This window comes from Heliangelus exortis, chromosome 22 (assembly GCF_036169615.1).
Source record: "Heliangelus exortis chromosome 22, bHelExo1.hap1, whole genome shotgun sequence".
NCBI lineage: Eukaryota > Metazoa > Chordata > Aves > Apodiformes > Trochilidae > Heliangelus > Heliangelus exortis.
This window is the reverse complement of record NC_092443.1, coordinates 10,172,299-10,197,504: the sequence shown is the minus strand read 5'-3', so window position 1 is coordinate 10,197,504 and position 25,206 is coordinate 10,172,299. Positions and strand designations below refer to the sequence as shown.

The 25,206-nt window shown below is 46.3% G+C and overlaps 1 protein-coding gene across 4 annotated transcripts in view; it reads right to left on the bottom strand.

Annotated features, from left to right (window-relative positions):
- Nucleotides 1–5,748: 5,748 nt before the first annotated feature.
- The window catches only part of DDX31 (DEAD-box helicase 31), a 47,766-nt gene continuing 28,308 nt past the window's right edge, over nucleotides 5,749–25,206 (bottom strand). For all 4 annotated transcript variants that reach the window (XM_071766508.1, XM_071766510.1, XM_071766509.1 and 1 more), the window contains 3 exons: nucleotides 20,369–20,480; nucleotides 15,379–15,559; nucleotides 5,749–6,176 (listed from right to left, as the gene is read on the bottom strand). In XM_071766508.1, the coding sequence (XP_071622609.1) occupies nucleotides 6,029–6,176; nucleotides 15,379–15,559; nucleotides 20,369–20,480 (441 nt within the window). In that variant the 3' untranslated portion in view covers nucleotides 5,749–6,028. The remainder of the gene's footprint in view (nucleotides 6,177–15,378; nucleotides 15,560–20,368; nucleotides 20,481–25,206) is intronic.

The following is a 25,206-nucleotide window of genomic DNA, read 5'->3' as shown; positions in this document are numbered from 1 at the left end:
GCACCGGCACCACCGATACCACCCACCCCGCTCCGACCCGGAGGGGGCCACCCCAACGCTGGGGCCGCGAACAACCGACAGACTCCCGTTTATCCCTAAATATATATATATATATATATATAATGAGACCTCACCCTCCTTCCTTTTTTAAAAATATATATAAAGAACGCAAGAAGCCAGGGAGGGTTTGGCAGGACGGAGAGTCGGCAGAACTGCCCCCCCTCCCCGCCTTACAACCCCCCCCCAAGGGGCACTGCCGGGAGCACGGGCAGTGGGTGGCTGCTCCCGGGGCGGACACACGACTTCGCTTCTCTGTCCCCTCCCCACGAACTGCCAGAGGGGACCGAGCCACCCCTGTCACGGAAAGCTCCGGGGAGCCCCCTCTTCACCTTCCCCGGCTCCCCGACCCCGCCACCGGGAAGAACTGTTCGGGGGGGTGCAGGATCGCTGGCCCCCGCCCGCCGCAGCAAGACTTTGGGATAGTATCCGTAACTAAAACAACACACAAGCAAACAAAAAAACCCCAAAACTCAAAACAACAACAACAAAAAAGCGCGGCGAAATGTAAATACGGTGCGCAAAATGTATATGAATTATTTATTTGTGAACCCTGAGGGCGTATTTGTGTAAGTGATTCTTGTCAGTCTGTATCCCGGGGCCGGCCCGGCCGGGGTGGGAGGAGGGGTGGGGGGCTTGGGGCACCGCTCCCGCTCCCCATCCCTCCCTCCCCCCTTTTTTAAATGTGGAAATAAAACTTCTTTACAAACAAACGGGTCTCGCCTCCGCCGGCCCTTTCTTCTACTCCTGCGTGTTTGCTCTGCCGGATCAGCCGCCACCGGGAGAAAGGGAAAAGCAAAGAGGAGTTTTCCCACCTCTCATGGAAGGGAGCCCCCCTTCCCCGGTCCCGGTCCCGGTCCCAGTGCCGGCATGCGGGACCGACTGTTCGGCCGCTGGGCCGGGGGTGGCGGGGAGAGGAGCAGCGGGGGACGGGGGGGATGCTGGCCGGTTCGGTGATAGCCGCTGCGCTGGTGAATTATTAACGTTAATCTTAAGTGTATAATTGCCTAAGTGCTTTAAATGATCGCTTTGGAAAATGGATTGTTTCCACCTTTGAAAAGTGTCGCTCATCTGGCCGCGGCCAGCGAGCCCGGCAGCTGGTCCCCGGGACAGCCGGGCAGCGGATCGCCGGCTCGGGGAGCCGACAGATGGGCTGCGGGCTCAACCCAACCCCCCCGGACCACCACAGCCCACCCCCCCCGCCCCTCCACCGCCACCCCGTGCCCTTCCATAACCCCGTCTCCGCCGGCACCCAAAGGTCCCCCCTTCACCGGGGCCGGGTCCCAGCCCGGTACCCTTGTCCCGGCCAGACCCGGGGGGTTTGCCCCGGTACCCCCGAGCCCAGGTGGGTGGGTTATTGTCGGCTTGGTCAAATGCACAACCACGCCTTGGGGAGAGAGCTCCCGGGCTTTGTGGACCGGACTGGTCCTTTGCATGTGAATGGGAGAGTTTGGTAAATCCCCGGGCCCGGGCTGGGGCGAGGAGGAGGAGGGAGGGGGGCCAGGGGGTCGGTCCCAGCTCAGGGTTAATGAAGTGGGAAAGGAGTCTTTCAGAGAGGCCTGCAAACACCCCCCCCTCCCCGGGCCACAAACCCCCGTCCCAAATCCTACATGGATTGACTTAAACCCAGGGGATAAGTGCTTTAAATTAATCTCATTGAATAAGAATGAGGCCAAACAAAACTCTTTAAAATCATATTAAAAATCTATCAAAGGACAACTTGCAGTGGGTGTGCTTTTCATTTCGTGAGCGCAAAGGCAAGGAGCATACAGCAACCTGCCTCCCATTTACACAGCAGGAATGTGAATCAAAGACATTCTCTAATATTTAATTGTCCTCGTAGCCGTAGCAGATTCCTCCTCTTACATTAATGAAGTACAAGGCTTGGTTACACGTTAGTAATTGCAATATTTAAATTTGCCATCTCACATCTGGAAGAAGCTGGAAACTCCCCTGTAACAGCGGGCATGAGCCAGGGCTGAAAGGCAGCAAACAGGTCCAGTTGTGTTACAAGGAGGGGAAGGAGAGAGCAGGGCAGAACCCTGGGGAAACCTCCACTCTGGGAAGAGGGAACAGATCCTGCTGGATCTGGCTGGGAAGGAAAGAAAGCAGAGGAGAAGTGAGGCCTGGAAATACTCTCCTCCAGGGAGACCTCAAGCAAGGCAAGCTTCAAAATAAATAGGTTTAGGGAAGACACCAGACAGTGCTGGCTGCTCTCGGACTTGCCACATGAGCAGCATCTTATGCAGGAGGATCTCAGCAGCCTCAAAGGCTGAAGGAGCAGCCTCACCTCCAGCTTGTGAGCAGGGACTGAGTTGGGACCCTGCTGTCCAACAGCAGAACCTACCAGCACTGGGCCTGCACCCTCACTGGGCTGGAAACTCATTTCCAGAGGCTGGTGCCAGGCAGGCATGATCCTGGCAAGTCCTCAGGGGTGGGACAGGTTGTGCTGGGTTGAAATCAGATGAAGCAGTAAAAATGGCACAGTGGAGAAGAAGCACCAGTCCCATTAAGGAAACCTTTGGGATATTGCACCAGTTCTGCTCCACCGATTTCTCCCGGGGTACAGAGACTCCAAGAGCCAGGCTGCTGGTGGTTGGTTTCTGTCAGCTCCAGGCTCCACATCCAAGACACAAACCAGTTAGTGCAGTGGGGCTGCCAGGACCCAACACAATCCTGGCTCCCAAGCTCCATCTGGGCTTTCACCCAACTTGAGGGGCATCTTCCTCCCAGCTTTAACCAGGACCAGCACTCTGGGAGCAGACAAAGAAGCAAAGCTGCTGCTCTGAACACGCCAACACACACTCACTCAATGAAACCAGCAGAATTGTTTCTAGATGAGGTATTTTACAGTTTCATCTGAACACCAAACAAAATCTTGCCAGAATGGAAAGCCCAGAGCAATTGGTGCTTTTCCTCGCCCTCTTCCCAGGTCTATGGAGAAGAGAAACCATTGTAAAGAGGGAAGTTTGGTTGCTTTCTATCCTGCTTAGTTATGAGTCGGTCTCCATGGCAGCCCACCAGTGCTAAGGTGTCTTGTGTTTGACCAGGACACTGAAAGCCTTGGACCACGGTGATCTCCTAACTTTTTCCTGTCCCAAAGCTTCCAAGTGTAAACTCAAGATGCTCCAGCTACAGAGGAGGATCTGGGCTCCCATCACTGGCAGCACTGGGACAGAAGAGGGCTGAGAAAAGGCACAAAAGCATCTCCCAGGAGAGGCAGGACTGGAGCAGGGAGCAGCAGGGCAGGCAAACCCCAACCAGGTCCAGGTCTGACTCGCAGGAAACTTCACATAAGAGCTCCCCAGGGACATTATTTCCAGACCAAGCACAGAAACTTGAAACGGCAGGGCATCAACCACACATCACAGCCAAGACAAAGAGAGCAAACCTGACCAAAGCCAACACCAATGCAGCCAAACAAAGCTGCAGTTTCACTAAACACTGCCAAGAGTCCCTCTCCCACCCAGCTAAGCCCCCACAACATGAGCCACCTACCTCAGAGCAGGAGAGGACAAGTTCAGGAGTAGTTCAGGGTGATGTCCACCTGCTCCATAGCAGAGGAGTGCCAAGGGAAGACACTGGGACCCCCAGCAGCTCCTCCCTTTCATCATTCAGGTGCTTGGGGGATCCTCAGCACCCACAACCCTTTGTTCCTGCAGCAGGAACCTCACCTTGCCCTGCCCTGATGAAGATGCTTTGAGTGCTAATTAACTCCACACCTATCAGGTTCTTCCTGAACCAAGTGATGCAGAAGGAGCTCAGAGCTGCCAAAGTGTAAATAAGGGCAGAATTTGGTACCTGCTGACCCAGCTACAATTCAAACACATTTTGCACATCAGCCTTCCAGTTTATTAAGAGAAAACTGGGCTTAGCTTCACGTGTGTGTGCATTTGCCACTTCCCCTTTCTTGTTAACAATCTCCTCCTTTCCCCAAGCACACAAATAGCCCAGCACTGTCTGCTGGAAGGCATTTTTTTTTCCCTCTTTTTAAAATCATATTATTCATCATAACTGTTTGTAATGTGCCCAGTTAATACAGACAGCAATGAGATTTCTGATGTGTCTCACTTAAAAACTTTTGGCCTTTATTCCTACTGTCATGAATTTGCCAATAGTCTCATTAGTCCCTACGTGGCAGTCAGCTAGCAGAAGGTCATGTATTTTCCCCTCATGAGCAAGATCAGTTCATCCCAAACTCAAACTCCCTGCATCACTCTCTCCAAGTCATTTTCATCCTCAGGGGTTTCATACTGCTAAAGCTGACATTTGCCTTAAACCTGATTGCTCTTTCAAACAGGGCTCATAAGAAAATCAGGTTATCTTTGTTGTTATTTTATCTTAATCTAATTGATTCATTCTTGTTGCAAAAAACATGGTTAATTTTATACCAGAGCCTTTTTGACATCTTTCTGAAGCACCCAAAAAAGCATGGCAGTAAAATGAGCGTGTCTGGTAATTGCCTGGGAGGAAAATAAAAAAAAATAATTTGGTTCTCAAAAGTTGACTTCAGAAATTAAACACTTTTGGGCTGACTGCTTCCCTCCCACAGTCCTTAGGATGACTCACTGCAGCCCAAAGTAGGTGCCCTCAATTCTGCCTTCACAAAGCAGGTATCATTTTCATCTGGTTATACTCCCTCTGTGGTCCTTTCTACCTTCTGACACCTCAATTTGCAACTGGATTGGAGCACTTCTTTGGTCCTGCATTAACCAACACATCCAGCTTGGGTCATGGGGGGGCTGCTCTTCCTCATCTCCTTACTTGAGGAGGACACATGCAGCCAAAGTTGTGTTTTGGCAGGGTTCACACTGGTTTTAAATGTGTGCTGCTGAGTGCTTGTGCTGAAGGAGGTGCTGGAAGAAGGAGAGGAAGGGAGAGTGAGGGAGGTGGGTGCTCACCTGTAGGTCCTGGGAGACTTTGTGGGTGCCCTGGGGAGCACCCAGGGAGTTTTATCATGGGCTTCACTAGAGCTCAGGGTCCATTTCATGCCCTGGGCACTGGTGAGCAAGTGCCAGCCTTGGCACACGTGGGGTCAGCCCTTTTCTCAGCAGTCCCCATTCTCTGATAAGCAAGAACAAGAAAAAAAAGGCAAATGGGAGAGGCATGAAAGAAAATCCATGAGGTTGGGCCCTACTCAGAAAAAGCCCAGCCAGAGCAGAGAACTCCAAGAGGATTTTGGGGATTGCTGGATTCCAAGCTGGCTCCTTCCCATACTGACAATGTTTGTTCCCAAACTCAGGAGTTTTGACATGAAGTTTTGTGCCCATGAGCTCTGTCCCAAAGGAACACAAACATTGAACTGAGGAGCTCTTCACAATCCCATCACTTGCACCAAAAATGGGGGAGACTCCTTCTAAGAAGCATTATCTGGCTAACAATGGGTGTCCAGGGAAAGACCTGGCCCCAGTGCACAAAGGACAGGAAAGGAGGTGGCAGTAAGGTGGCTGTGGCCCCCAAGAAAGGAGCAGAAGTGTCTCCCCTGTGACAGGGGAAGGGGCAGCAGCCTCCTCCCTGCTCTTTAATGTGCTCCTGGAACACCTCCTCTGCTCTGCTCTTCATCTGGTTAAAAGTTAGCAAGCTAAAAGATAGTGAAGTGCTTCTACAGGCCTTTTAAACAGGAAAGCATCTTGTCTTAGGACCCTTGTCTCACATTTATGTATTTATACAGACATCACATTTCTCTGAAAAGAGTATTTAACCTTTTTTTATTTTTCTTGCAAAAACCACTGTAAAAATGAAACACATCTTCAGGAAGCCACAATTCACTTGCAGCAGTGCAACAGGACACGACTGGATTCGATTCCATTTGCACCTATGGAATGAGGGGGAGGAGGCCAAGATCCCCAAGATCCCTCCCATATTTGCCTGATAAATGGAAACACTCCTCAGTTTTTGGCAGGTCACCCTGGCCCCCGGCTGAGGCACTCAAGCAGGTTTTGCAGCCAATGACTGACTGGAAGGTCCAGGCTTATGTTGGAATCTGCTGGCTGCCAGGTTTTCTCTGTCTTTTCTTCTTCTTGACCTTGGATACACCAGTGTCCATCCCACTGGAATATTCGGATCGCAAGAGCTCAGCAAGGCGACGTTTGCCGTGGGTCTTCTTGAGAAGGTCAGACCTGGGCAGAGGGAAGAGAAGAGGAATGAGATTTCCTTCTCTCTGGAAGGCTGCTGGGTGGGTTCCTCATTTTACAGCTGTGGAAAGTGACATTTGCTCATGAGCAGAAGAAGAGCTTCCTTTTCTTGAGGCTTGATTTGAAATTCTGTCTCATGCAAAATTAGATATTGTTGTGACAGGTTTTCACAAAGGTGGCAAAATATCATGCCAGTTTTAAAAGCAAGCCTTTGTTCTGTACAAATGCTCTTGCAGGGGTGGTGGAGAGAAGGAGGGAAGGTTGTGTGCTGAAGGCTGATGAATTAGGTGACACAGCAGTTTGAGAATTATAATAATAATAAAAAAACCCAAACTAACAGCGTTAAGACACTGAACAACAGGGACATTTTATAAAGAGCTTAAATCCAGAGCTTGAAAACAGAGAACACAAACAAGAAAAAAAAAAAAAAAAGAAAAAAGAAAAAAGAAAAAAAAAAAGGAGTCAGGAATTCAAACCCAACAGACTTTTTCTTGCCATGTCCTGCAGACATCACATGCACCTTACAGCCTCCCTCTCCCCAGACCACCTTTTGCAAAGGTAGTTGCATTCTGCCCATCCCACCTCCAACATGGATCTCCCTGTAGCCCTAAACTTCCAGATATAAATACAAAACCCCACTCAGCATTTTTCCACCACTGTCCTGCTCTATGACCTTGGGCAAATCTCATCTTCCTTGCTGCCATCAAACTGCAATCTCATCAGTGCAGGATCCATCATTCCCTACCAGGTTTGGGTGGTCTTGGGCACAAGGGGGTATCCTTTGGTGTCTGCACATCCCACTCTCCTCTTCAAAGTCCAGGAACATCTCAAAAATGATCAAACAAGCAAACAGAAATCTACCTGTCCCTCTGTCTACAATGGGGGAATTGAACAGAAGATCCCTGATCTGTGCCAGTATGCATGGACCTCAGCAGCCCTAAAGGTTGACACCTTACAGCAGTGCCTCCTGTGGTCCCTTCAGGTGTCCAGAACCATGCTGGGGAATCACAGAAGGAAGGATTTCCATCTGCAGCAAACAAATCAAGACACTCATCAGGATAAACACACAAAGCAGGGAAGCAAACTCTTGGCTCTCTGGGGTATTTGCTTGTCCTTTTTCCACAGCTTGATTTCTACCCCTGTATAGGTTTCATGGCTGGAGTGGGTTTGGAAGGATGAATCCAAATGATGAGAAGATTACCACTGAGAGATGGTTTCCTCTAGAAAGGAAAAACTGTAACTCACAGGCAGGGAGACTCTGCTACCTTCAGTCTAGTCTTCATCCTCACCCTAATTAAGCATCAAGCTCTGCGCTGGCAGCAGGGCTCAAGACTGGAGATACTGGAGAAATAAGAGGCACACCTACCACCTAGTTTGAACCCACAGAAACTAAGACAAAAAAAGACAGAAATGACTCAAAAGTGACTGTACAGCTCACAAAGCCAACGTGCTGTTGGTAAAGCTGTACCTGCAGCACCTCCACAGCCTTGTGCCTTCCTGACCACAGCAGCACAGATGGAAGGAGGGATGCCCATGGGTGCAGGCACAGCTCTGGGCCAAGGTGTGCCTGAACCAGCCCAGCTCTGCTGCAAAACCTCTATAGTGCAGCTGTATCCTCTGCTCAGCCCCCTCCATCACTTGGTAAAGTTTCTATCTGACACTTTCATTGTGTCTCCAAGCATTTACTACAGTAATTCCAGGGTTACCAAGCAACAGATCAGTTTACTTAACAACAGGGAACTATCTGCTGCAAAAGGACAAGTAATCCACCAGTAGCTGCCAGACCAGTTTCAGCTCAGCAGGGAGGTTGTCCAACACTTTATTATCAATCAGGTGAAATCATTGCCCAATTAGTAAATCAATACTCCCTGCTGTGGTGATCAGCTGTACACAGAAAAGTAAGGATAGAGAGAAAAGGGAGGTTTTTCCCTCTAACCAGAGCCACAAAAAATCAATGGAGCTGTGCTGTGGAACTTGTGCTGATGACTGAGAGAAGAAAAGCAATTGTTAAGCCTCTGTTTAACCACGAGATGGGAGAGCCACAGGCAACAGCAATAGTTTGTCCTGACAGCACAGGAGGAGAAGTGCACCAGGTCAGGATCCCCAGCCAGAATCTGAATTCTGTTGTAAACCTGTAAACTCCTCTCATTGCTCAAGAGCAGTCAAGACAACAGCAGTGAGGAAAGGCACCCTGTGCTTATGAGAAAGCCCAGGAGAACAGAGAGAGACCTTGATACTCACCTTCTGAGCACCCTTGGGCAAGGAATTTAATCCCTTTGGCCTTGGTGTCCATTCTCCCACCTCCCAGCCCAGGCTGTTTGTGTTTTCCCTGTTGCCAAAGACTGATGTGATGTTAATGTAAGAGAGCTGTGTGTGGTGATATTGGATATTGTGGCAAAAAGCTTCACAGAAAGGCTGTAAATGTAAAATGCATTTGCAACACAGACAGAACCCATGTTCCCATCACTGGAATAACACATGGATTGTCAGCCTCTGTTTCTGTGATCTCATGTCTACGTATCATGCTGTATTGAGGCCTAATGAGAACACATCATGTTGATAACGGGCAGAGAAATCCCCAGCCCTTCAAATTCCTCCTCCCAAACACAACAGTCATTTGGTGGGGAGCTACAAAACAGTGCAGCTCAGGGGAACTTGCAGGGGAAAAAGAGATTCACTAACAACTGACCCATCCCAGTGTGCTAAAGCACTGAGATTTCAGCAGGGCTTCAAGGAGGAAGGAGTGTTCAAAAGGATGAGAAAATAGCCACTTTTATTAGCTGGGGGAAAATGAGACAGAAATAGAGAAGTCATAACTCAGAAAATGAAACAGCCCCAATGCATGAGCTAGGAAAAGCCTGTCCCTGAATAGAAGATATTTGACTTCCCTGTGTTACTGTCCAGAGCACTGGTGGTGAGTGCTGCCACACATGGGATGCAGGCAGGAGCACTACTGGACTATTACTCTGTTACACAGGGTATGGGTATCAGACAGCCAAGAACTGGTAAGTAGCCAGAGGAACCAGCAGAGATGAGGTAGCATCACCTTCTAACCTCAGGCAGGGGACACACCACCCCCTCATTTGCAAGGTTGAGCCCCAGCCCAACCACTGCTCTTGGCTTTAGATTCCAGGTACAGGGAAAAAGCCCAGATCACCCTAAGGTCTATCTAATCACCTCATCATCAAGGGGAGAGCAAAATGCTTTGCACAGTGAAGAAGGGGAGGCAGAGAGCCCAGTAGTTGTCTGGCAGTGTCTGAGAAAGATCTCCTCACAAAGGAAAGAACCAAATCCCAGATTTACAGCTGCCTGTGCACATCTGTAGTTAAGTTGCAACCTCACAAAAGCTGTTACCAAGAGCCCCAGCAGAGGGGCAGGAAGAAAAAAAGAGGAATTGCCCTCAGATGGCTTTGTTATATCCTGCAAGGCTGGGAAAGACCAGGCCAGAGACAAACTCTTACAGAAAAAAAAAAAAAAAAAGCTCTTCCCTCCAGAAAACTGGAGATTTCATTCACTCTTTAAACATGAGAAACTTGTGAATCTTGCTAAGTGCCTCACTGAATGATGAAAAGGCAGAAGAGAAGCATCTGGAAGAAACGAGAGAGAAAAAGCATCCAGCAAGGAAAGAGTGAAAACCTTCTTTCCTCTGCCTCAGTTTCCTTCTCTCTCCATCTGCAGAGCCACTTCCAGGGTGCTGCTGCTGCCCAACCCCACACTTCAGAGGAAACCAGAATTATCTGGAGTGGTCTCCTTTTTGGGTCCCTTGACCCTCAACTCTTTGATTTGTTCCAGAGTACCAGAAAAGACTCATGGCAGATCTTCTTTCTCATGATGAAAAAACCTCAAAACCCAGGAAGGTGAATGCAGCACAGGTACTACCCTGGAATCCTCTGCTGTCTCCAGTTGTGGCTCTGCCACATGATACTCCATCACCAGAGAGGTCCCACCCAGCTTACATGCAATGCACCTTCAAGATACTAATTTTGTGATTTTCACAGACCTTGGGTGACCAAGGACTCTGCGAGCTCTGAGGACACCATCTCAATTCTACAGGCACTAACAAGTAACAGAGCCAAAAAAACCCAACACAAGTATTCTGAACTGGGCTTTGAGGAGGTTCACCAGGGCTGAGATCCTGCAGACAGCTCCAAGGCACAAACAGAAGAGGAAGAGAAGCACACACAACCTGTTCTGTTTCTATATAACATCCCATTCACCTCCCAAGCATCACTGTCAAGACCATGAGAATGATCAAGTTCCATCAGCTGATTTCATCAGACTGATTTTGTTACAATATGCAAACCATAATCCTGAATGTGGAGACACTCAAACATTCAGGTGTGAAAGGATTAAGTGAAAAAGTAGTAAGAAAAGGAATGAGTATGACACCATTTTTCACCTTCATTCCAAAATTCTAACATGTTTGTTTGACTGACACATCTTCACTAGAGAACAGAATCACACACTGATATCCAAGCCATAAACATGAATGGTTTCTTGGACATCATTTGATGGCTCAGAAGATGTCTCTGCTGGCCTTTTTGCCTAAGTAAAGAGATGTCTCCTTCAACCTGGTTGGCACTGCTGTCTGTTCCTTTGTCTTGAGCCATTTGAAATGCTGGTGCAATGCAGTGCAGCAAGTGCAGTGACCTTTAACCATCTCACAGCATCTGCAGCAACCAAAGCTCCCAAACTGTTCCAGCTGAGGGAAAGGGAGCACAAAGTTCTGATGCACAAGGCCCAGAACTCATGGTGTGTCTTTAGAGGAGACAGGAGTAGGCTGCTCAATTTATCAGAATACATTTCAACATGGACTGTGCTATCAATCTGCCTGACAGCATCTCCAACAGCTCCTTGAAACTGTGCCAGCAGCAGAGCTCGGTTACCTCTGGGCCAAGGCTGCTGCAACACCTGCTTTTTCTACTTACAGTGTTGGATGAACCATCTGCAGCCAATGCAACCCTGTTTGGGTTGGTTTTTCTGTTGTTGTTTTTGCAGAGTGGGGGCAAGAAATTCATCAGCAATCCTACACTGCTCTTGACAAGTCAACAGATGGCCCAGGTACTCTGTTATCAGTGGATGTGAACAAGAGCTTGAGCAGATCATGGAAAATTATTACTGAGAAAGACTGAGCATTAAGCTCTGTTCCAGAGTGGTCAGAGCAGGGCAGTCTGCACACCAAGACCTCACCCTCAGTATTTCAGCTACACAGAGAGACAAAACCCCACAGCTTCATTTCACTACCACCCTTTGGTTTTCACCCTATGGAGAAAGGATGAAAGCACCACTGGGAGAGCTGGGAACCTCCTAGGATTCTTGCTTCTTTCAGGCTCTTTCCCAGCCTAAAGGATAGAATTTATTTCAATTAGGAAGAACTGATCATTTTCTGGTCAAACAGCACAGAGGTTCTCCAGCTCCATATGCAAGCTCACCCAAGGGTGGTGCAAAGGCTCTGGGCTGTGGTGGAACAGGACAGTTACAAAGGGCACTGCTGTATGCAGATAAGAATCAGATGGATTTTGTCATTATAAAATTTCAATTTCATAACAGGACTTCTTTATAGTATCATGATTCTGTAAGCAGGGCTCATTTGTGAACCTGAATGGCCTCCATGAATACTGATGGTGATGTTTCCTTTCACAGCAGCCATCTCTCTTTACTGCAATTTTTGGATCTGTCTGCACTCCAGTGCAGGAATCTGTGTTCTGACCTGAGCTCCAGCCTGGTTTTCTAGAGCAGACTGCCCAAAACAAGTGAAATTCTTAGTGGGCTGAATTCCAAACTTGCATTTTGACTAATTAAGTGATTTTAAGGAAGCTGTAAATGGCATGCAAAAACTGGCAGGCAAACTGCTTCTAATGATTAGACAATTGCTGTTCAGGGAGACCCAAATGCAGTCTCTGCTCACAAACCCTGTCAATAGGAACATTACTCTTTCCAAAACTGTCCACTCCAAGACACCCAAAACTGGAATCAAGGATGTGAGGCAGGGGAGAAGGCAAAAGGCTGTCACCCAAAGGAGACTGCTGCCCTGGCCACTCGGAGGAGGATACACAGGGATGCAGTGTAGGTTTCTCACCAGGAATCTGTCTGACCAGTAATGCTGAAGAATGAATTCCCACAATCATCTTGCAGTTAAAACCTTAAGGGCAGGATGATTTCCATATTCAGTGCAATGCCTGTGCAATAATGATGTAAAGCAACCACTCAAACAGAAGAATCCTGGACACCTTTTCTTGATCCCATTTTAGTTAAGGGTTGGATTTAGGGTTTTCACCTTAATTTTTATACTTATTTTTTGCACATGCTGTAGCAACTGTGAATATGCTTGATACTCATATGTAAATTCAATCTTTCTGAGCATTTTTGGCAACAGAAACATCCTGTAGCAATGAGTTCCACAGAATTTACTGAACTTAAAGCTTTATCCCTTTCCTTGTAATGGCATAAATTCACAAACAAGGCAAGATAAGTTGCAGCTCCTCACTGCAGTGAAACCCTTTGGGGACACATGCCAGCCTGCCAGAGGTCAGAAGGAGCAAACAGACCATCAGTCACCACAGAGTCCCATAAAACCTCACTGATCCAAAGTGCAAAAGACTGAGTAGCACAGGGGTGCTTGGTGGAATGGCAATAGATCTCTGGCATCTACATTGTGGGAGAGTCAAAAGACATGTCTGTCTGTCAGCTCCTGCCTGGGCATGCTGCTGCTCTGCAGTCAAAGGCAGACAGTTAATCCCTCAATGGAAGTGGGATCAGCTTCCCTGCATCTACTCTCCAGTAAAAGCATGAGCCCAGACACTTACTAAGCTGATGTAGTGTAATTTAATATACAGTATCTGGTTCATGTGCTCATCTCTTACCTAAACACAGCATTTCAACTTTCAGTTAAAAAAAAAAAAAAAAAAAATCACAAGCAATTATTTTGTCATCTTCAGACTGGGTTTTGCAAGAACCACTGCAGTTCTGGGGGCCGCTGGTTTGCACAAAGATGTTTTAAAGAAGCCTTCAGAAGGAGCAGGCTGCTTCCACATTTCAGCACTGAACCATCACACCCCTGGCTGCTCTGTTGTCCTGCCTCACCTTCCCCAAGCAGGCTTTCAAAGGAGGTGGGAAGCACAAAAGGAGACTTAAAAAGAAAGGAAAAGTTTTCTTTGTCCTCTTACAGAAACATTTAATGATTGCCTTTACTCCACGTTCAACCAGGACTGTCTGTTCTTTATTCTCTGAGCAGGTGCTGAGAGATGAGGCTTTAGTGAGCAGACTGATTAAAAACAAGTATCGGATGTTTGGAGACAATGTGTAATACAACCAACACTCCTGGCATCATGTGAGGAATATAATTAAAAAGATTGCTCTGTGACCATGCTGTTATAATTCCAAGCTTTGCATTTTACAATTAAAAAAGCATTTGTCTTCTAAATGGCAGGCTAAGTTCAGCTTTCTGCTTTGTTTGTGTGAAATCAAATGCAATTCTCTGTACAGAGCTAACTCCCCAATTCATGCTGAAGGAGACTGAATTTGAATCTATACTCACTTTCTCCACCCTATAAATACTATCCTATTTAGATCTTCTATAAAGATCCTATCCCTTTGTGGGATAGGATCCCATATCCTATAAAGATCTTCTCCCTTTGTGGTTTTGTTATTTTTTTTTAAGCACACGCCAAGAAAGTTGATTAGAAACAAGTTCCACAGCCAATAACAATTGTTGCACATCATAACTTTGACTCTTTCTCCTCAGCCTTAACTTTCCAGATGCTCCCAGATTTGAAACCTGGAGCCTTGAGCTGTGACAAACCTGTGCAAAGTCTGCCCACTTTCCCTGAGCTGCAATTATACAATCCACAGGCAAATGAGCTTCCAAATCACTCTCACACCATTTGTTCCAACACCTCCACATCCCCAACCTCATGTGCCATGTGCATAAACTACCTACTGTATCTTGAGCTTGTCTGTACTATAATAGGATGAGGACTTGGGGAGGGGGAATGCTGTCTAAAAGAGGTGTGTAACAAGGGCAGAAGTAGCTCTAACAGAGAAGCAACATCATAGGAACAGAGAGAGGCATTGTTGCAGGCCAAGTAATCCTGTGACACGCTACTGTCAGTCATAGCTTGATACCCTGCTGGGCCAGCAAGACATCAAAGCCCACCCCATACCATCTTACATGCTCTTTATCAGCTAATCAGGCTATTCTTCCTGAAATAAAGCCCCGTTAAATCCCCTGCTCACAGGGGCATTCCCATCCTGTTGCCCATCTGCTGGTGAGGGTCAGCTGAAGCAGGAGGCAGATCAGTGGCCCGTCCCTGGTGGCTTCTGAAAGCAGGACAATGCTGTCTCCAACTTTTTTATTTTAAAATCCCTTCCCCTCACTTTTTCCCCCAGCCCCCAGATATGCCCATGTGCAAGAGATGTCCCCAGCCCAGGAACAACCCTGTGGATTAGGGGTTTAATTGCACAGCCAACATTTGCTAATGAAGTTTGCAGCAACAAATACATGGAAGAGTCATAACTGATACTGATAAAGAGAAAAAAGCTTTTCCTTCTTTGAATGATTGCTGTGGTTTTACTGGCAAGGCAGAGGTCTGTATTCTGGCATTGTGCTAGGGGGGACATGGAGCCCTTTAATTGTCATCTCAAAAGGGAGGATTATCTGTCCTGTGGAACCAGCTTGAAGGAACTAGGATCAGACATCCTGAGCACCTTCAGCTCTATTTTGAGCAGGCAAGAGGAGGATTCAGGACTGTGCTCCTCCGGAAGCATCAGAGAGCCTCAGATTCCTTACACAGGAAAGGAGGACCCAGGAGCAGCCCTGTCCACACACCTAAGGGGACAGAGTTGTAATTCAGTTGTGACTCCTCCTGGGAGAAAGCCCCAACGATTTTGCAGAAATGCTTTTGCCAGAACTACTTAAATCCACAGGCAGCAGAGCACTAGTTTGTAAGGGGTTCATTCCTACCAGCAGACCTAATTTTTGCACTGAGTTTGTACTTGTAAAACTAGAGTCAATCATTTAATTAATACCTATAAAAACACAGAGCAGTCTTCCCCTCTCCTTCAGGTCCTAAGCTAATGCCTTCCTAGGGAGAAGAGTAAGTATTCCAAGCTGCAGCTGACCATTCTGAGAGGCCAGACACGATTTGTCATGTGGCACTGCTTGGCTCATGAATATAACTTGGCTTACCTTTTAGGTTTTGGTTTGGTTTTCTTCTTTGAGCCAGCAGCTGGAAGAACAGTCAGGTTCTGGGGAGCATCTCTCAGGCCAAAGCTCTTGGCTATGTGACCCAGGTGGAGAGACTTGATGTGGAAGATGTGCTTGAGGTTTCTGGGATAGGTGGTATAGGCACAAAGGAAAGACTGCAGTGCTGAGGGGAAAAGCAAAAAAAAAAAAAAAAAAAAGTGAATTCTGTTTCCTACTGCATTTTTTTATATATATATATATACACACACATATATATATATGTGTATATATATATACACACACACTTAAAGATTCAGCTGTTCCAGCTGAAAGGACATTGGTCTTGTCCTTTAGGACACCTTCTGGTCAGCAGCTGGTAGAAAAGGTTGTTATGTTAAAAATCTCTGAAGGTACAATCCTGAAAGGAGAAGGTAGGTGGTGAAGTGTTAGGAGCTGAAACAAAGCTACATGAAGTCATATTTGCCTCTTGCAAGGATGCCCCTTCTCCCAGAAAGGGTGAGGTCTGTAGCACATCTCACAATAAGAGCCACTGACATCAAATGGCAGCAGATAAGGGGAGCGAGGGAATAGAGATAAAGGGATGAAGAGAGGGAAAGAGAAGCACAGGAAGACTCCTCTGGTATTAGAGTCCCTGTAGTCCATGCATTTTTCACCAGTTACTAGCTAGTCCCTTATAAATATCCGAGAGCCAGATGGATTTCCTGACTCATCATCACACTGAGAACAGAGCTCACCTTCTCAAAAGGGAAAAATAATAGAACAGCATGCAAATTTCCCTTCACATCTTTATATTCCTGTAATGCCCTTCCCTCAGGGCTCATTGCTCTAAAGATGATCATCTACTAATAAGAACACTACCACTGCTGCTCCATGTCCCTGGCATGTTAACTACACCCAGGCTGTCCTCCCTGCTATGGGGAATAGAGGGACTTGAAATAAGGAAACTCTACAGCTCAGGAAACAGCTCCCTTCAATCCCCTGCTGCTCCTCTGCTTGCTGAGCCCCCTGTGCCCCCTCCAGCCCTTGCTCCAACCACCACCTCCATCTTCCTCTCCCTCCCGACCCCTGAGCAGCACCAAGCTCTAAACTCCAACCTCTCCTGCCCTTGCCTGTTGTGCCACTGGACCAGCAAGTTTGCCCACAGCTTATTTCTAATCTCTTGGCAGCAGCCGGAGATTGGAGTTTATGAACAGTAATAAAAATGTCATTTTAGCAGATCAGCTCCTGGAAGAACCTAGGGAATCCATCAAAGCTCTGTTTACTGAGTAAAGTGAACTCCTTTTCCCAATCGATGAGAAGAAAAGATTGAGGTTTTTTGCACCTTCTTCCCAATTTCACAACACTACTCTTTTTAGGGGCATCTGAGCATGAATAGACCTGTGTTTTACCAGAGGGAATGCTAAATTCCAAATAACCTCTCTCAGGGTCTCGTTGGAAGGCCAGCCCTCAGGGGGCTTATGCACCAGCCCAAATGCTCTACAAACCTCTACTCTGCTGCTTTTTTTTCAGCAAGTTATTGGTCAAACTCACCTGCTATGAAAAAAGGTGTAACTCTTCTCAAAAGGAACCATACAAACTTGTTCCTGCTCTGAATCTGGTCTGGTTGGAGCTAACACAGCTGTCTGTCTCACAGCACTGGTGATGGTTGATACTAAAGATGCTGTTAGGATGAAGGCTGAATTCCCCTCCCACAGCTTTTCAGATAGCAAAGGCTGCTGGTACTGACTCAGATCAGAGAGAACCCAACTCTTACAGACCCCCATCTTCCCCAAGTCCTGACAGGCAACAGCCAGATCCAGTCCTGAGTCAGAGCATGAAAACCAGGGAAAACACTAACCCAAAGCTGAACTGTCCCCTGGCTGAAACCTCATCTCAGGTAACTGCCTCACCTCTGAGGAGCTCGGAGCTGCTGATGTTCAGTACAGCACCCAGGAGATTTATATGCAGACCTCTGAGGGTGAGATTCTTTTTTTAAACCTCTATCATCAGGTCTTCAGACCTCACAGTGTTGCCAGAGTCAAATTTTCCAGTTTTTATGTGAATTATTTCGGCCAGATACTAAAAGTTTGTTTTTTGGTTTTTTTACGTTGAAATTCATTTGTAATTTTGTGATCAAAGAGATTGAGGTTTTTGAAAGCAACTGACATAGACTGGAAACAGTGCTGGTCAGGCCTAGAATTCACATAAAGGGTTCCCCATCTTAACCTCACAAGAGCAAACTGCCTGAGCTGTTAGCTTCTGCCACACTAAGGTGAGTCTGAGGCAATGCAGATTGGCCTGGGGGGGATTCAGACTTTTACTCCTGTACAGGAGAGGACTGGGAAGAGTCCTTTGCCCCCGTGCATTCCCACTTTCCTATAGGAAATGTAACTTTTCCTATAGGAAAAGTTCACATGGGGTAGAAGGAACCCCAGGGGAGCAACAAGAAGCTCATCCATGGAGGATCAAGGATTTGATCACATTAGTCACGTGTTTTGAGATTGTGGAGCTAAAAGGGAGGCTACAGTCAAGCAGCACAACACACCTGAAAATGGGTGCAAGCAAGCTGCCTGTGTAGCAAGCCTCTACTTTTGCTGTAGGAGAAAGGTATTTTGCAGAAAGGCAAAGTAAGGAAAAAGAGAAAAAGGGAAGAGAGCAAGGTATGATGGAGGTCAGCTAGGTTGGTTTGTTGTGTTTTTGAACAGAGGTCAAGAGGGTAATGAGACATGAAAGTGAGCCAGGTGACACAACCTGTTCTTGGCTGGCAGTGGCTCCCAGAGCTTGTCCCCACATGTGGCCTCAGCCACAGGGCTGAACAAACCTGAGGAGGCATCAGAGAATTCTGTGATCCTGTGATCCAGCCAGCCTCCAGAGCTGGGGGAATGGGAAGGAAGGATGCACTGAAACCACCAGGGGTTCAAGCATTGTGCCATGGCAGTGGGATCCTGTAACTCTGCTGGTCCATCTCCACATCCACAGAAGAGATGATACACAATGCTCAACTACTGGCTATAAACTGGGCAAACATGGAGAAGAAAAGCAGGGTTTGGTTCCTTACCCTTTCTGTAACCCCAGTGGCACAAAGGATTGGAATCTCCTGAGTTCTACCTGTCCCCACAGCTGTGTTCATGTCTCTCACCATGCCACTCTTCAGAGGAGTCCACCTCCCAGAAGGGGATGCACACTTGATGAGGTTCATCCTTCTGGTTGGAAGGCCCAGCCATCCCCCTCCTCACACCCATCTCACCACGGATCAGTCAATCAAGTTTGAAGGGCAGCACCTCCACTGAACCATTTGATTTGAGTCTGATAAACACGGGACCAAGAGGCAGAAGGAGTGAGTGGGCAGGGAGCCACTTGCCTTTTGAAAGCAGTCTGCAGTCAAAACACTGCTTATTAACATTGACTAGGTCAGAAAATGGGGAAAAAGAGAAAAAGAGAGAGAAACAAATGCATTTCTGGCACAGTTTCCAATTGAGTGTCTGCCATGAAAGCAAAAGCCAGCTGCCATGTTAATTATTCATGATGCCTGGCGCAGAGAGGAGGAAGAGGGGGTTTATGGAAGCCACTCAGCAGTGGAAAATTTGCATATGTAGATAGCAGAACAGGAAAAAGAGGTGGAGTGCTCCTGTAGAAGATAAATGGGATGCACAACAGTTCAGCATTTCCTAATATATTTACTGTTGTTCTTCTCTGTGGCTAAAAGTTATTAGTGCTGAGGTCAGCAACAAGTGTGTGTGTGCAGAGTGCCATATGTTGTATAGAGAGAGCCCACAGAGGCTTCTGAAGTGTGACCAGAGCCATTCAGTTGTTCTCCATGTCACAGTCATTTCAGGTTAGAAGTTCACATGGGGTAGAAGGAACCCCAGGGGAGCAACAAGAAGCTCATCCATGGAGGATCAAGGATTTGATCACATTAGTCACGTGTTTTGAGATTGTGAAGCTAAAAGGGAGGCTACAGTCAAGCAGCACAACACACCTGAAAATGGGTGCAAGCAAGCTGCCTGTGTAGCAAGCCTCTACTTTTGCTGTAGGAGAAAGGTATTTCGAAAGGCTGATGTAAAATAATCAGCACTGCAGCTGTCAGAGCAGGGGGTGAGAATCAGTGGAGCGACATGCAGTGGCAGGGAGGAGAGCAAAGAGTGAGAGAGCAGCACTTCCCACACCTCACCCATCAATAAGCATCGTGAAAAGTGGCAGAATAATTTCAGAATGCAGGTATGAGCTCCAGCTGTTCTTCTGTGTCATCACATAACAAATCAGTACAGCAATCAGAAAAAAAACACAGCACCTTTGACCTCCTGAGCATGGTATTTTCCTACCATATCCCTGGCAAGTTTTTCTTCTATCTCCAAAATCCACCTTCCTCTGGAATTTCCAAACTGAGAAGCAGAAGAGTTTCTTGTACCAATCAGTGACATTTGCCATGCATTCTGTTTGGCAAAGATGGGAGATTAAATCCCAGATGTGCACCTAGCTACAATTATAAAATCCATCCCAGTTTTATTCTTCCTGCCTTTTTTAATAGTTGCCCCCTCTCTCAGATTTTTCCCACCCCACACTACAACCTCCAGTCTAAGGCCCTTGCCTGTGAAAAGTTGCTCCTAAGCCATCCTGTTTTGCAGGCTTCAAATTCATCCCTGGTGTAAATCAAAACTACTGGGTAGTATTCCAGGAGGTGGTGAAGCTGGTTACCCATGACCTTCCCACCACAACACACATAACCAATTCGCTCATGCAATTGGGTCAGAGCCCTCAGATGTTGATCCTATCAAAAGCCAAGACTAAACCTCATTTGCAGGTAATCTGGGAATGCAAGAAATTAACATTTAATATCAGCACAAAGCCTTCTGGGCTCATCTCAACCCCCTACAGAGCCCAACGGCTCCAAAATGTTTCTTCCAGGCCTTTTCCCTGAAGCTGTCTCCCCAGAAGAAAATCTTGGTGGTTTATATGATTCCTTCAGGCATGAAAAAAAAAAAAAAGCACTGACCTTTCTTTGCCCACCGGACAGTCCCCTCACTGGAGTGAACATAATTCTCAAATTTTGTCTGTAAGACGGTGGCTCGCTCCCGGACTTCCTGAGGGTCCCTGCCACAAGATCTCTACAAGGGTGGTGGGGAGGATTAGAGGAAAGAGAGAATTTGAGTCAGGAATAATGAAGCAGTTTACAATAGATTTAATAACAGTAAAATCACACAGTAACCACCCAGGGGCCAACAAAGGTAATCCTCTCAATATTACTAGAGGAAAAAAAGAATACAGATAAAGATGTTAAAGCAGTGAGTGAGTGCTGTGTGCTGAGGAGAGCAAATCAGTTTTAATTTTGTGTTTTCCAACATCACATATCTTTTTTCCTTGTCTTATTTTTTTTTTTGGTCCCCCTTTTCTCTCCCCAGATTCAAGAGGCCAGATACCACTGCTTCTTTCCATTGGAGTTATCCAGAATAACTCCCCCCCAATTCCATGCTAAAAGATTTAGACTGATGTTGCAAGTTCCCCTGTGCAGTTCCCTCAAAATACATGGCCTGTTCTTGGCCCTCATTGGGCAGGAGCTCTACATTTACCCCCCAGCTCCAGAGAACAGACCAAATTCAGTGCCTGTGAACAAAACCAACACAATAAACTTCTCACCATTGCCTACATGATGTTTTCTCACTGTCAACCCATGATTTCATACTTCATGGTAACTGCCATCATGTGGTTCCTCTAGAACCACAGGCCTGACCGAAGAAAATCTCTTGGACCAAAAGGGCAATTCTGCATGTGCTCAAGCTTTCCCTGAATCAGACTGTAGGATGCAGTACAGGAAATAGAAAGCAAACATTTCTGGGAGCAAGCTGTTACTGGGAGGAGAAGAGAAGCTGTTTCTTACTAAAGTGGAAGAGAAAGGAGATGTGGACAAGAAAACAAGTGAATTTTTGACAGAAAGTTGACAGCAAAGTGCAAAGCCAGGCATCCATGGGCATGAACCTCTCCCAAGAAGGGGCCACAGTTCTCCAAAGCAACTCAGACAGAAAGCAGCATCCAAGTCTAAAAGTGCCAGATCCAAGGCAATGACTTGATACTGGTCAACTGACTGGAAACAAACATCCAGCTGCCACAAGTCTGCACGAGGCCTGTGCCAAGGCAACAATCCTGCTGTTCCTCAGTAGCTTTCCATGGTAATGCTGCATAACCCTCTTCCCTTGCAGCTCTGAGCATCGCCTCTGCACTGCTGCCCATCCAGGGGACCATATCACACCAACACCATGAACCTCAGTGATCCTGGAGGCCAGGAGATGCTGCTGGCACCCTACACAAATGTTTTCCTGATCCAGATCTGCCACTCTATCACCAAATAGCACATCTGCCCAGAGACAGCTCCTGAATGCAATCTCAGTTCCCTGCACAGTGCCCTCTTCTGAGCTGATGTTCCCACAGCTTCCAGCCATGGGTTATTCCTCAGCCAAGCAGATTTGGGGACAAGAGCTCCTGTTCACTCACCACCTGGACTGAGTGTACATCTGCATCCCCAAAGACAACAGTGGGGATGTTAAGGCTACCCCAAGGGTCTCCCAGATTTCTGGTCTAGCTGTCTGCCCTCCACTCGAGGGCCTCACAGCCCAGCCCCTCTCACAGACACCTCTGAGTTTGACTTCATGTGTGAGTGCTAATCAGCTGAGACAGCCTCCAGTCAAGGGGCCTCTGTAAAGGTTTAATAAGCCACAAGTGGAGCTGCCTCCCTGAAGTGGACACTCATCATTGTCACTAACAAGTTTCCATTGACATGAAACATAAAACTTTCTCCCCCTGCCAGCTCCTCCAAGCCCCCATCACTTTCCTTTTGTTAAGCTTCCTGGCAGCACAAAGTGTCACCTTCCCAGCGTTTTTTAATATGAATGTGAAATTAGTGAGGTTTGCCCTTTCCCCTGGCGGACAGAATCCTCTGTTATTAAAAAGTAAAGCACTTTAATAATGAAAACTTTTTCTCTTTTTCCTGTGTTTTAACTGTTTAAAATTAATGAGAAGGGCATAACGGTTGTCAAAGCGATATTGAAAGCTGGGTAGCCAGGACCGAATAAGCACGAAAATCCCTCCAGAGTGTTAAATAAACAGTGCTTCAGCCCCCTCTGAATCCCTCTGTTGGTTATTGTATACATTCTGTAACAGCACTCAGAATAGATCTGAGCACCAGGGAGGCAGAAAGGTTTCAGAATTCCAATAAAGGCCTCAAATTAAAGACAGCCTGGTGCGAATTCCAGGAGAAAATTAAAGAGACCTCAAGCTTAAGTGACAGGTGACTTGCTTCTGTGTCACAACTGTCAGGGGATTTAGTGATAATATGGCAATATATTACAAAGGACTTTTCTTATTCCCCCCTTTAGGTTTCAAAATGAGGCATCTCTTCTTCCTGGTGCTGAGGGAAAAAAACCAGCAAGACAAAAATGAGGGATAAAAAACTAGGTGCATAATTTCCAAAGTGTGAGGTCAGTCCAAGAGAAACAAATGAAAAAAAGCAAATGGCAGGAAACATAATGTACTCAGAAAATAGCTTCTCCCCTCCTCCCATATCTCCACCTTGTCTTTTATACCCTTCAGCCCCTTGAGACAGATCTCATTTTAAAATTGCCCCCTAATGGGCATGAAAAAACAAAAAAATAAAAATTTGTGTTGGATTCCTGCCTTCCAGGGAGGTTCATCAGAAAAAAAAAAAATCAAACAACAATAATAATAATAAAAATCTAAAATTAAAACTGACTCAGAGCCAAACTGTAAAAATAGAACCTGCACACCATGTGAGTGTCTGGACAGATCAAACAAAACCAGTGCTACTGGAAGTGCACTGGAAGCCATCCTGTGTGCTGTACTCACATGTCCAAGCTTTAATCCTGCTCAGATGAACAGCACAATTAATTTGAGACCTTACACATTTTTCCAAGACCCAAAAGATAGAAGTCAACCCCAGAGGCTCGCTTGCTCTACTCTCCATCTAGATGAATTTCTTAGATCTGTTAAGTAAGAAGTATTTTTGCCATCATGGAGAGACAGGAGAACTTTTCCTACCTTGTGTTTGTTCAGAGGAAGTGCCTGTTCTGGCAGATCCCTAAGCACTGGCATAATGCCTGTGATCAGTAACAACATCTATAGCCTAAAATGGGCCTGGTTACAATGTCATCTAACTGGGTCAGGACATCAGGGGGACTTCCCCAACCACACCAAGAAAAGACATTCAGAGGAAAGACACTTTTGATTATGAAGACTGCAGCTTTTAGGTTTGTGAGGCTGGGTTAAGACCTGGAAGCCTCTGATTTCATTAAGAGAATATGTTAATGGGAGAGGAGATTGAAACACAATAAAACTAGACTGAAGTAGGAAAGTTCTTTCTTAAAACAGTACCAAAAAAAGGCAGAAAAAAAAAAAAAAAAAGCAAAACCTGAGGCTGTAACATCTCCTGCTTCCATTATACTTCAAAACAAAATGAAGGATTTTGTTTTAATAACAACTTCTTACTAACCTCCACACACCTCCTCTAGAACTCACCAAGTCCCCCTGCCCCCTCCATAAAAGTTGAAAGATCAAATTTATTCTCTTTGTAGGCAGGTGAACATTCACACACCCAGACATAGCCACATATATATTTTATACACCTAAATATAAAATATACATTTTACAGGCACTACAGCTTGCTCCCTGGCTGCAGACAGAAGCCCAAAAAATACATGTTCCAACGTGGTACTTATAATGGACTTCAGTTGAGGCGATGAGAACTGAAGAGCATTATAATGAGGTTGCTGTGAGCAGGACTATAATATATACATGAGTCAATGCATGGAGAGCTGATAAGCAACATCACAAACAGATCAGGTTCAGCTCCTCATGACAAGTCCTCAATCACTCTCTGTCCTGTGCAAGGTTCCATTGCACTCCCAGCTTATCTTACCATCTTTACAGCAAACTTGCTGAATTTAATAGGGATTCACCCTCCTGAAAACTTGGGAACATGCCCCTGCAGCTTCTGAGAAGACACTGAGGACAACTTATAGAGACTCTGATGGCAATAAAATACAAACAAACAAACAGAATGAATCCTTGACTGCATTTAATGTATTTTTCAATTAATTTTTGAAGAAGCCTACTTGATATTCACAAAACTACTGTAACTTTACTCCCTTTAAATGATACAGAATTTTTTCTGTAACGAGAAACTCTGTTTTTCAATCCCAGTCCTTTCAGATTCTGAGTGACAGAAAAACAGGTTATTCTGTATTTAAATTCGTGCAGCAGATTCAGACCATCCTACAGCCAGGGCAGACACATCTCAGCTCGTCAAGTCACCAGCAAAATTCCATTCACTTTGAGGGCAGAAAGAAGAGAGGAATTCAACCCCACCCTTGAGTGCAAGTGAAAGGAAGCAGCTCCTTCTGTATGTGTGCTCATTTCCAGCACCTGGAATGGCAGGGCATGCCCAAGCAGCACTGCTGAGCAAGAACCAGGGTACCAGCTGCCTTCAGATAAGGTTTGGGATTTTTTTGTTTTTTGTTTTTTTCAGAAAAGGGAGAAAGATAAAAGAGAAGAACTTGGAATATTCTGCTCTTATGTGCATAGAGTATTTTCCAATTTGAAACCATGGTAGAAATCCCATAGATCAGTCCTGGTAGCAAACAGCTTGTTAGTTTTTCTTTGCTTTTCCAAAGGTGAGGATACAAAGGCACTGAGATGTTTAGGTGAGATTTTTCCAAATGGATCAATGATTTCAAACCTTGGGCTCTGCCATTCCACATGCAGCAGGCATGTTCTCCTGACAATTTTCAAATCATGAATTCCTAGGAAAAAATGTGTACCTTTTTC